Here is a 12,999-nt window from a genome sequence, read left to right as displayed (position 1 = left end):
CTTCAAGTGATCTGGAATTGTTTATACAGTAACTAGCCTTTGGATAGTCAATGCAAAAACAAATGTCCAGTTAAGTTGCTTGAGAATACTTGAGTCTGTCACCCAAATCCCCACCTAGCAAAGTTGTCTGGAACATAACCTCTCTCTGGCAAGAAAGCAATCTTAATCATTTTCGTGGGCAGAATCTGCTTTCAGGAAAGCACTTCTTCCAAGAAGACTGTGCTGACACAGTCCTTGCTGTGAAGCCAGTAAATAGACACTGGTTTCACGGAGGTGACTGACTGCAGGGAGCTACTTTGAAGCCCAGCTTTGTTGAGTGATTCTTCTCACTCAGCAAATCTGTTGTTGCAACGTAAAGAAAATACGCTATTCTATATGTAGTTCAAAAGCATCTCATACTAATGTGGTATATGTTTTGTAGGCAAAAATAATTTTAGAATCATTTTTTAAATCTCAGTTTTAATGGATAGCTTTATGAAAAGCATTAGGGAGAAAACCAGTTGGAACAAATTAGGCTGGTTGAACTGATGTGAGCTCTTCAGCAGGAACTTGCTGACCACTGTTGTATAACATGCTGTGTTGTTTAGAATAGCAAAACACCAAGGAAATGTTAGCAAACTAGGAAGGAGCCTTTCCAGCAACCTCTGCTGATATCAATGGGCCCTTATCGTATGGTAGATCTTTTATGGACTCTATCATTGACTTCTGTTTTAGATTTGAATTGCTTTAGCAGAATGTATATGTATGTGGAAGCTATTTTTCCTGTGTTATTTTACCCATCTCTTCAATTGCTTAAGAAATACCATCTGATGTAGGGTGAAGTGTAGCACATGCTTTAGGCTTTGAGTGGGGAAGGGAAGGTGCAGATTTCTTGTGAGAGCAGCATTGTATCAGAGAGACTGAAAAAAATTCCTGAAAGGAAGACATTTGTGTCTCTGTGCCCCTTGGAAGCTCTCTGCACGAGTTGCTGCCGTGCTAGACTAAAAGCGTTGCTGATGCATGTCCAGAGCAGGTCTGCTTTCACATACAGTGGCAGCGATTATTTGATTGAAGCAGGGGTACATATTCATCTGCTGGTTATGATAATATTGGGAGATATGTTCCATGTAATTTTCCTTAAAGAGAAGACAGCCAATGCCATAAGTATTTTTAATATATATTAATTTTAGCAGTGTGATTATTTGGGCTGTTATTAAAGTGCAGATATATTGGAAAATATGGCAACAATTAATGCTACTGTGGCTGTCAGTTTAGTCTGTTAATTGCTCTGAACTCAAAAGTAGAACTTGAATCCAGTGATAACTGAGACATTTGAGATACTTTGATACATATTTTAATTAATTTTTTTTAAGGATAAGAGATCCTTGATCTGTTATGAACTCCTGAAGATACTGCTGCTAAATGGAGTTAAATATGGGCTACATTTATAGGAAACCTTCTGTTTCTTGGTCATTTTGAATGTGCACCTTGTGCAAGGGCTTGGACATATGAGTTCTGGAGAATCTTACTGTGAATATGTTATGGTTCATTTGTGTAGGAGGGCCAGCATGAAGTTTATGTCTGTTCCTAAATGCCTCAGTTCATCATGTGTTTTCCCTCATCCGTCTCCATGAGCAGATGCAGACCCTGAATCTGCTAAAATGTTTCACAGGTTCAGAACACTGTGAGGCTGTTAACGTTTTCAGAATAATTGAAAGGCATGTTCTTTCATTCGAGTAATTAATTGGCATGTTGTAAATGGTGATGCTGAAAGCAATGAGCTAAGAAAGAATATTCCAGTAAGTATTTTAATATTTTTCCAGCTGAATATCAGGCTCTGTGCAGCAGTGGAACTGGCATGACTGCAGGAGGAAATGGTAAGATCACCTAATGTAATTTGAACTATAGCAGTTCTGGCTAGACCTTGATATCCTTGATTTGTTAGACACGCTGGTGGGGATGATGGCAGGAAGGAATGGGAGGAAGGCTTATTCAAATGGTTGTTTGCGTCACATTAGAATAATTTAGGATGAAATGACTGGAGCGTGCCAGTGTGTCCTCTCTGGTTTATGCCATAGAACGTCTGTGAGTGCAGTTATAAAAGAATGGCAAATTTGTGAGAAGTGTTATTACCTATATGACTTAGAAACCATATACCTAAGTCATATTTACACATTTCAACTGAAATAATCCAGAAGAATAAAGCCATGTTGAACTTGAGCTTCTTACATATTTCCATCTGTCAAAAAGGCCAGGCTGACAGAGTTTGGTTAATTACAGAGAAAGGAGCAAATGATTACAGTGAAAGCTTTGTAGTTGTAGAACTGTGAAACTGCAGACTCATAAGTCAGCCAATGCTTGCTAGTAGATTTGCTGGCAGCAGAGAGAGAGGGAAAAGCATTCAGAAAGGAGGGATGTTCATGCTTTGGAGAGCGATACCATCTGAAAATGCTGTGAATCAGGAGATACAGGGGGGCATTAGTACATGTGCCTCTCGAAATGTAAGACCCCAGTTTAATATCCCAGTTCTTACCTACAGTTTCAAGTCTCTTAAATGTCTGTGGGCTAGAGGTGGTCTTAAGTCAGTGTGAAAGGGATGCTCTTTTCTCTGGAGTGTGAATATATGTATGTGTGAATTCCCTAATTAGAACTACATGATTCTAAATATGGACCAGCCAATGGTACTTGTATTGAAAATGTATTTTTTTCCAGTCTGGAGAATTAACCTCCACAACCCCTCAATAACTGACTCTGGGGTTTTTTGTTTGTTTGTTTGTTTTTTTACCTTTATGTAGATATTAATGAGTGCTTACTGGATACTGATCTCTGTCCAAATGGAAGGTGTGAGAATCTGCATGGAACATACAAATGTATTTGTAACCCTGGGTATGAAGTAGATTCAACTGGGAAAAATTGCATTGGTATGAAATGTCCCATTTTTCATTTTGAAGTTTGATGCTTGTTTTTATCCTCTTTCACTTTTTCAGTGTTTTTTCAGATCCACTAGCTGCTCTTCTGATATTTCTGGATGTTTCTGCTGAATTCTTGTTTTAATTTCACTGTTTTGCAATGCTTATAAAATCCTCCGCTGTGGAGCTGGAGAGGGCCCATTGTGATCAGTGACTCTGGCAACCAGGCAATAAACATCCAGTTCTGTTAAGTCCACTGAACCTGCACTCTGCAATACCAGTGTTTCTCAAAATCAGAAGAAGCCAGATCCTGCGATTAGAGTGCACCAGAGGAGGGATGTAGGATCACCAGTGTGCAGAGGATTTAAGTGAAGCTCCTGACTGATTATAAAAAGATAAGCATCCCATATGCTGCAGAAGGCTTACATGGTTTCTCCCAACTCTGATGTTGGAGAAAATTCCCTTTCAGCTTTCAGTTAGCGCTATTGGTGTAACTCTGTTAAGTGTACTGGCCAGACACAGGAAAACTTACTGTCATTGGAAGCAGCAAAAGAATCTGATGGCATGGTGTCTCTAGCTAGGGCTGATTTCCTGTGCTGTACAAGTGAAATAAAATCTAAAGCCAAATTTTTCATCACAGAAGAGGTGAAATAAATTCTTCTTACTCCTTAGAGGTGACCAGTGGAAGCACTGTGGCATGGGATAAAAAGAATTCAATAAGTAGCAGTCCAGTCTCTTCTCACACTTATCTGGGATGTTAAAAATCCCATTAGATGCCTGCAGACTCCTGTTACAAATTTTAATTCTGGCAATTCTCTTGTTCCATTACACTGTCCCATTGAAAGGCCATAACTTAAAACCCTTTAGATTCCTTTCTTCCACTCATGCATTGGTGCATTGTTCCAGACCTCCTTTGCACAACTGATTAGAAATTTCTTCTGGTTTCCTGTTAAAATTTATTTGTGACCATTTTATTGCCAGTTGATGTTGTACTAATATTATCCTTTGACTTAGCACCATGTCAGCACTTATCCCTGAAGTATTTATGAAGAATCATCATATCCTTTCTTAAATTCTGTTGGCTAACTATCCAAATCCACACTTTCAGTCTTTTCATAAAAGCAGAGGCTGAAGGCTTCTCTTGAACACGACTGATCTGACCAGTATACAGTGTTTGGATGAGGTCTGACCAGTGCCTTGTATAGTGGTGCTAGCAATTCTCCACTGCCCCTAGGAATATCCTGCCTAAACTGATTCTAGAGTGCATTAGTCTTTTCTCAAATACATGTTATACTTCGGGATCAAAGTTTAACCTCTAATTGGGCTCTACATCCAGAGTTTTCTCTTGTTGATAGCCTTCAACTGATGAGTTCTGGTTTATAGCATGTTATTGTTATTGGTCCCTAATTGCAAAGTTTTGAATACTGGTGATTATATTTCATCTTATTACTCTCATTCATATTGTCAAGATTAATTTAGTCTTGCATGATTCTCTGTATTGGTAATAACTTCCAGCTTAGTGTTGTCCTCAGTTTTTGATTCTGTTCATTTTTTGTTTCTGTATTACAATGAATATTTTATAGGACTAGTCCCAAGACTGATCCCCAAAAGGCACTGCTAATATCCTCTCTCCATTGTGATTACTCCCCTTTTCAATATACCCTACTGTAATCTCTCCTTCAGCCAGCTCTGGAACCACCTTAAAGTTCTTAAATTCCTTCCTGTTATCTCCAACTTACATAATAATTTTATTTGGGTTCTGTATTCTCTGCTTAAACCTTAATAGCTTAAGTCATCTGTGTTATCCCAGTCTAAACTGTCCACTATCTTATTTTTAAAAAAATGAGAGTTGACCTATCTTTGATAAAAGTCATGCTGTAATTCATCCCATTTTCCCATTTGCTTCTTTGGCTTTAATTATCCATGTCCCATTTCAGTTTCTGCCCATAGTTTATGGCATGCCTTCTCTTCTCCCCATCCATCTGTGAGTTTTCCAGCTGCTCCCCAGCCCACCCTGTTGCAGCCCACATCCATGCTCCATCACAGCTGTTTCCCATTCTTCCATAATGTTCCACCTGGCCCTCTCTCAATTTTTCTGAACTCCTGTGAAGCTTCCCACATGGTCTGTTTTATTCTGCAAATCTCCCTGCTTTTTCCTAGCACTTTTGCTGTTCCCAGCTGCTGCGCTGACCCTCTGAGTCTTCCCAACTTCTCTCAACACTTTCGGAGGCCTCTCTGACTTAGCCAATTGTTGCTGTCTGCTCTCGGGGTCTCTCCTGGTCTTGGTCTTCACCTGCCATTCATGGCCCAGTGCCACCTTCTTCCAACTTCTCTCTAATGACCACAGCTCTTCCAAAGATTTCCTAAGGGCTCTTGAAATTTAGTACTAGCGTTTCTATTTAAATTTTTCACCTCTGAAGCAAGTGTAGACTTACATTGGCCTTGTTAACCATAACATCTAAGACAGTTCAGAGCCAGCTTGGAAAAAATGGTGATTTAAAGACCAGAATGACCAGCAAACCTTTCCAAACCAATCATCTCCTTGTTTCTTTCATGACTGTGGGGGCTGCTGTGCAGGGAATCAGAGACTGCATAAACCTGTTTCACAATATAGGCAAGATGAAAGTGAGATTCTCAGCTTTATTTTGAACAATAGTGTGGCTGTCACATATTATGAATATATGTAGAAAGGAACTATGAGCTCTTACAAAAGCAAAGCAGTCTGCTAAAGAATAAAGCTCAGGAAAAATTCAACAAAAATAGACAGAGAAGGGTGGGTGTGTTGTGTGGTCCCCCCCCTTTAAAAACCAAAATTAAAATGTTTATTTTTCTCTAGGTAGTATTTGTGTGGTTGTGATTCGTAGAACTATTATTGTTTCTGTTATTTTAATGATAGTTTTCATGAAGAAGGAAGGTGCACGTGGGATCTTTAGTGTTACTTTATTTGGTATGGTCGTTTCCATTTGAAATAATTCCAAGCCTGTTGTCTACGAAAAGAATCTAGAAATCTTTTTAGTCTCTCTCCCTTCCTCCCTCCCTCCCCTGCCTCTGCCTTGTCTCCTCCTCCTCTCCATATACACAAAATCTAACAAAATGTGGCTGTTGGGAGGGAAATTCTGTCCTGGCTTCTATTCCAGAAATGTTTGTTTCTTAAAAAGTTCTTGATTTTCATTATAGACATCGATGAATGTGCATTGAACATGCTGCTTTGTGACAACGGGCAATGCAGAAATACCCCTGGAAGTTTCACCTGCACCTGTCCAAAAGGATTTGTATATACTCCTGACCTAAAGACATGTGAAGGTAATTGGTAACACTCCATTTTGTCCCGGTTTTATTCTTTTGGATTGTTCTCAGATTATGCCAGAAAGACTTTGAACCTTGATGAGGATATAATATGTAGAACTAAAAAAACCATGAGGAAATTATATGGGGAGGTAGGGGAATGAGAAGAGAGAAGGCCAAAATGAAAATGTTAGATAGCCTCGTGGAATAGCCTGTTAGGTGTGTACTAGCCCTCTCCTTATTGACTGCTACCAGCAGGCCCACACTGTGCCAAGGGTGAGGGAAACTTGAGAAGAACCAAGTTATACAAATCTGTTACCTTGTGTGGAGAACAGAGCCAGACAGCTCCTAGTTTGAACCCTTTTTGAGCCGCAGACAGGATGTGTATCAGATCATTTAAACAATACTCTCCATTGCCATGAAGCAGGACAATAGCTGGGTATCATGGAAAAATGCGATACTGCTTCCAAGTTCGAAGTTTTAATGTTCTAACGTGTTAGTGTGTCTTTAGGGCACATGCATCATTGGTCTATTGTGAAGAGTTTCATAATAGAAAAACAGAGTATCAGGAAAACTGGTCATGAGGAAAGCTTCTTCCATTTTTCCCTAAGCTGAAAAAGGCCATATGTACTTTTGTTAATGCTTCCTGGCACTAACGGCAGTGTGTTTCTCTTCTAGATATTGATGAGTGTGAATCTAACCCCTGCGTTAATGGGGTGTGCAAGAACACACCAGGCTCTTTTGCTTGTGAATGTTCTCCTGAAAGTACTTTGGACACAACGAGAACCATCTGCATAGGTATTTATTCTTGCAAAGATTTTACGTTTGCTGGTTGAAAATGTCCAGTGACATACAAACATCATACACTAAGTTTAGGAAATATTTTAAAATAACTTGTATAGATAAATCTGGTGGAAAAACATTAAGAAACAATGTTAACAAAGTATTTGTTTTCACTGTTACTGTGGGTACATAGTGTGGCTAGCACTTGGGAGCGGGGTATGCTTCCATGTTAAATTTGAAAGAGAGATGAAATTTTTTGTAAGAAATACAGAAATGCCAAGACTACTTCTTCAGGACTATGCTCACCAGCTTAATTCTTCCTGCAAGAGAGGTGGACATGTTCTCGTTAAGATCTGCCCTCTAGAAAGGCCCGTTTTCTATTTGAGGTGGAGCATGAGTAAGTTGTATACAGTCCAGACCAGCTCAAGAGCAGCCACGGACAATGCTGTGACTCAGATACTCTATGGACTTGTAATTTCTTCCCTTACCTGTTCTGGAGGGACAGTAATTTATAGCTGTTGCCTAGTCAGTGAGGAAAACTGTAGAACTAGATTTCCGTCTGATCCTTAGCTCTCTCCTGCTACTTCCTATATAGGAGGATCACATATCCAGACTGGAGAATCTGATAGATTAATGGAAGATCTAGGAGGGGCTCATATCTACCCCACTCTTCTACATGTGCCTCTAATCTAAGTCATAATAAATACAGTGACTCAGATCTTGAATGGTGTTGAGATATTCCCTGTTGAGGCCAATAAGCATGAGCTAGGATTTGCAAGGGCTCTGTGCTGGGATGATTTCAGGCTATAGTCCAGCATAAAGAAGGATAAATTTCAAGAGCTTTTGAAATAAATTCAGATCTGATGTAGTAAGTTATAATGAAAGGATGATTCTTCTTCATGGTTAAATTCACATGCGTTTGCAAATATATTAATGTATAATGCTAAACAATCTGTATGACAATACACTGGTTTTTTTTCCAAACAGAAACTGTTAAGGGCACCTGTTGGCAGAACATAGTGGATGGAAGATGTGAAATAAATATCAATGGAGCAACTCTGAAGTCCCAGTGTTGTTCCTCACTAGGTGCTGCTTGGGGAAGCCCGTGTACACCATGTGAACGAGGTAACACTGTTCATTTTCCTCCGGACCCTAGGATTTTTCCTATTCTGAGGGTGGTCCAGATTATTGTCATAGAAGTTTGGGCACAGGCTAGACAAGCAACTTGTACTATCAAGCAGTCATTCAGCCTGAAAAAGGGAAGTCTTAAGTATTTGAGAAGTAGCATGTAGCTATGGAAGGTTCTTCCTCTTGATTTTATAGTGAACATTTTACAAGTTTAAATTCTGAAGGGAAGGGACCACACCTACAGTCTGTAACTTGAAGTATTACTTTAGCATTTTTGTCATAATTAGTGATCTAGAGTTCCTAATGATGTAGCAATAGATGCATGTTCCCCAGAGCTCCTAAGAAAAATGTTTGCAACAAATGGATCTTTGGTGTGGTAATGGAGGGAGGAGAGGGAGTAGCCCTTGTTGTTATACTCTGTAGATTAACTGGTGACCTAGAGAATCATACAGTTGATCAAGAAATGGGTTGAGGTCTCTGCATATTCACTTGATAATTAGGCTGAACTGTGGGATGAGCTGGGAACCCAAGGGTGAGCCAATGAATGCAGAAATGTGTGTGGGTTGTCACTTCTATATGCTGAAAGCTGCTAATTTGTTCAGCTCTTTGGTTAAGTTCACCCTGTATATCTTAGCAGAATTCATCCTCATCCATCCGTGGCAAATAGAGCTGTAATGTGCCGTGATCAAGTTAAATGAATTAATTGATTTGAATGAAGCAAGAATCATATAACCACTTTCGGGTTAGCTAGCTAAGACACATGGGAAGCAGAAGAGGATAATGGCTGACACTATGTAGTTTATGTAGTTGCCCCATCTTATCTCTGTTATTTCAGAAAATACTGAGATACTGTGTAAGCACTTAGACTTCTCATAGCAATCAACTGTAGATAATATTTCACATGATCAGTTTTGCACAATAAGATAATGGTGAGTTTTGGACTGTAGCATTCTAAAAGTTCATTTTGTTTGTTTTACAGACCCGATATGTCAAAAAGGATATTCAAGAATAAGAGGAACATTGTGTGAAGGTATTTATTGTTGCCTTAACAGAAATCAGAGCTTGAATGAAAAAATGCTGGTGTTTTGATTTAAGTGGTTAATTTAGCATAGAGGAACACTATGCCAAATTTTTACCTCCTGTAGTTCAATTGACTTCATTAGAGTTATGTCAGGGATGAATTTGCTTTCAGTTTGTTTAGTATTCCTGCATGCTCACAGTGTATCTTAAAGCACACACTTGCAAATATAGTGTCTACCAGTGTAATGAGATGGTACTCTCTCTTCAAATACTGTTAACTGAGTAACTTATTTGGGCAAAGTATGTATCTTATGTATGTTATAAAACACGGCATTATTGGTACAGTGGTATGACAAATCATTTCTATACTTAGAAAAAGAATGTTTAAAAACTAGATTTGACATGAAAGTGTTTTTTGGGTTGGTTTTTTTTTTCCCCCTTAACCTTGGCTTTCTTCCATGCAACATTATATGAAATCAGACATGTTCCAAAGCGTAGTTTCATTGTCTTATTAAAAAGCACAAAAAAAAGGCATCAGGACACAGTTAAACTTTGGTTAAAGAGGAGATTAAAGATGTTTTAAATGTGTAGCTTTTTACTTGGTATGAGATGACTCTATACTATTCTGTGAGAATTGAAGGTCCCACCCTATTTCATCTTCCTTTGAATTGATTTGAACCCCTGGAAAAGTACTGCATATTTCCATAATATGCAGAAGCTCAGTGTCTCAAACTGCTGTGGGTCAGCCTGACTGACAACATCTGACATGACACTGCAGTTAAAATATTTTTTAAAAATTACTCCCATATGTAGCTTCCATAAAGAAACATTGTTTTTCCCCTTAACAAAAAATAAAATAAAATTAAAAAAAAAGAGGAACACCCTCACACATATTCTTTGCTTTCCAAATTATGACCGAATACCTTGGCATGTCTGTGCTGCAGACCCACTGTACATAACTTATCTGACCTCAGCAACACTTTCTGGAGTGTGTAAGTGAAAGAAAAGAGGGGGGGGGGGGGGGGGGAAGTGGCCCCACCTATCTTTCTTCACAAGGAAAGTCTTAGAACATTTTCAACACTGCTGGGATGGAAAGTTTATCCTTCCAAGATGTAGCCATAAGTGTTTTCAGCATTTCCTTTACCAGCACTTTGGATTACATCTATTATATGCTTTAATCTTTCTCATTTCCATGGTACCTGGATAGCCCTGGATTTTTCAGAGGGGTTTCCCCTGCTTTTAACATACTGAAGCCGTATTTTGGTTTCAACCAACATAAGCATTTTTCAAGGCAGAGAAAGACCTCTAGGAAATGTACTGGCAAGTGAGAGACAGGGCAAGGGAGTAAGCTTCATTCCCAAAAGGTGATACTCAGTTCTCCCATACACAGCCCATGCAAAATGAGTAATGGACCTTGTGCAAGGAAATAAGCAAGCTAAATTGGCAGTGTTCCTCTAGTTTACGGGTGAGCCCTGGAGTTGTCAGCTGGAATATTGCTCACAGGCCGTGAGCTGGATTTCAGTGGTTTCTAATAGTCCACTGGCTTTACTTTCTGCTTTCCAGTCAATATGGGCCATTGATTTATAATACCTGTTCAAGGGCAGAGGCTGCTGATGTCCACCCCATACTTATCCTCCACCCTGCTTCATGCGGTTTGAGAGCTGCAGAGTCTGTCTGCACCAGGAACGTTGTCTGGAGGCCTCGCGAGTCCAGCCTACCCTTTTCTTGATTGCCCTACACATGAGTGCTCAGCTATAGATTGTCGGAGTCATTCTTTTTTCATTTCTTGTTCTTGTCCTCTCCTGTCTTAAAAATTGTCATGCTTCATCTTGGGCCATATTTAATACTGGAGGCTTTTTCCTAAAGGGACAGTCGTGAAGCATATGATTTTCACAAAAATGTGGGAGGCCCCCACATTTAGGTTACTAAACATTTATTTATGCCCAGGCCAAGCTAACACAGTTAATCAAATTATCCTGATCCAAAAATATAAAATTTACCACTTAAATATAATCTTTACTTAATGAAGCTAAACTCTGTGTGCAGTCTTAAGGAGTTTATTTTAATCTATATAAAGTTACTAATTGCTGACAAGGCCATAGGGCCAGATTTCAAACAGTGCTGTAGTTTCGAGACAGGCAGAGGTGTGCCTGATAAGACACAAACATTAAAAAAAACAAATAAATATTAAAACCCAGTAAAAAAATACAGTATACCTTAATCTCATTGGAATAATTTATAATCTCATTATGCACTTGCCTTTGTCTGTCTTTGCCCATTTGCTTCAAAAGTCTGGCCCACAGTGAGTGTGAAAATTGATATAATCTTTAAATGCCTCTCCTTTTTTTGTTACTTTTGAGTTTGATTTCAGTATATGTAGGAATGGCAAAAAGCAACATGTATTATTTCCAATCATCAGCAGTTTTCTGTAATTAATTGGTTCTGGCTGACTTGCATAGGAAATCCTAAACCTTTGGAGTTTTGTCAAGGCGTGTAAACTGCTGTAATTTTGTATTTTACCTTAAAAACAAACATTAGAATGTTCATATTTTTTTCTGATTTGTTCAATGCTAAATGATATTTATTAGCATGCTAGTGACTACTTTTATTCACATTTTGTTTGGAAATAGATGTAAATGAATGTGAGGTGTTTCCTGGAGTCTGTACAAATGGGCAGTGTGTCAATACCTTGGGATCGTTTGTCTGCCAGTGCCCTAATGGAATGACTTTAGATGCTTCTGGACGGACATGTCTTGGTAGGTATTAATTCCACTTACAGGTCTCCTAGGGAAGAACAAATCTGTATGGTGACCAATATTAGTGCTGTATGTGTTCTTACAAGTAAGGAACATTATTTTTGTCCACAGAAGTAATTTTCAAATGGAATCAGTCAGGGACATGAACTTCATTCAACTAGAATATGAACAGATTCCAATGGTAGTAGCTAAAGCCCATCACCATCTGCTAGCTAGTGAATAGCATTGCTTGAGTTCTAGATTGTTCATCTGACAACTCCCTACACATAATCTGTGCTCTCAGCACTCTTCATCCGCAACCTCACTGAAACCACTGAGTTTGGAAGAGTCGGGGAGGGGAAACCACTGTGGGCTGGGACTCAGGTGTCTGAGAAGGGATGTGGTGTTCCTAGCCACACTGTATGCCTTAATGGAGGGTGCAACAGAATATCGAAGTTCTGTATGCTGTCCATCCAAAGCACCTTTGTCCCTTCAAGACAGTAAATGTGTAAGACATCTCAGAACAAGACATAGCTTGTAGTAATTAAAAGGCCCTATATATGTATGGTATGGTAAGCTGGAATGCTTAAAATCCTCTTCTGATCCAAAATCTACTTCAAGCGTTGAGCACAATTTTTCAGAATAGTGCTTCAAATTTACTTCAATGCTTAATTCCTGAGTTTAGCATTAATATTTTGCTGTTAGAAATTATGCAGTGTGCTTGGTACGCTCCTGTAAGTCCATAAAAACATGAAGCAAACTGTCCTGTGAAGGGATTCTGGAAAAGGATTCCTCTGCGGTGAACTAAATTTTCTCTTTCTCTCTCAACATGTTGTTCAATTGCCCAACAGACATTCGCTTGGAGAGTTGCTACCTGCAGCATGAAGATGAGCAGTGCACCTCTCAAATACCAGGCCGACACCGAATGGATGCTTGCTGCTGTTCAGTGGGGGCAGCGTGGGGCTTTGAGTGTGAGGAGTGCCCTCTGAAGGGGTCACCTGAATTTGAAGCTCTTTGTCCTAGAGGATCTGGGTTCTCTACTAAGATAGAGATAACTGGGAAACCTTTCTCTAAAGGTATGTGATCCCTTTGTGGTTTGTTGCCAGCAAATCCTGCTGGCTTTTCATTTTACTCTTCCCTTGGACAATTTCTGTGGGTTT

The 12,999-nt window shown here is 39.3% G+C and overlaps 1 protein-coding gene across 3 annotated transcripts in view; it reads left to right on the top strand.

Moving 5' to 3' along the window:
• Nucleotides 1-12,999, top strand: part of FBN1 (fibrillin 1) — a 157,610-nt gene that overhangs the window by 86,605 nt on the left and 58,006 nt on the right. For all 3 annotated transcript variants that reach the window (XM_056346772.1, XM_056346773.1, XM_056346771.1), the window contains exons 18-25: nt 1,803-1,856; nt 2,775-2,900; nt 6,066-6,191; nt 6,852-6,971; nt 7,944-8,081; nt 9,064-9,114; nt 11,735-11,860; nt 12,691-12,915. In XM_056346772.1, the coding sequence (XP_056202747.1) occupies nt 1,803-1,856; nt 2,775-2,900; nt 6,066-6,191; nt 6,852-6,971; nt 7,944-8,081; nt 9,064-9,114; nt 11,735-11,860; nt 12,691-12,915 (966 nt within the window). The remainder of the gene's footprint in view (nt 1-1,802; nt 1,857-2,774; nt 2,901-6,065; nt 6,192-6,851; nt 6,972-7,943; nt 8,082-9,063; nt 9,115-11,734; nt 11,861-12,690; nt 12,916-12,999) is intronic.

The sequence above is a fragment of the Falco biarmicus genome, chromosome 7, assembly GCF_023638135.1.
Source record: "Falco biarmicus isolate bFalBia1 chromosome 7, bFalBia1.pri, whole genome shotgun sequence".
Classification (NCBI taxonomy): domain Eukaryota; kingdom Metazoa; phylum Chordata; class Aves; order Falconiformes; family Falconidae; genus Falco; species Falco biarmicus.
Note: the sequence above shows the minus strand (reverse complement) of the source record. Positions and strands in the feature narration are given on the sequence as shown.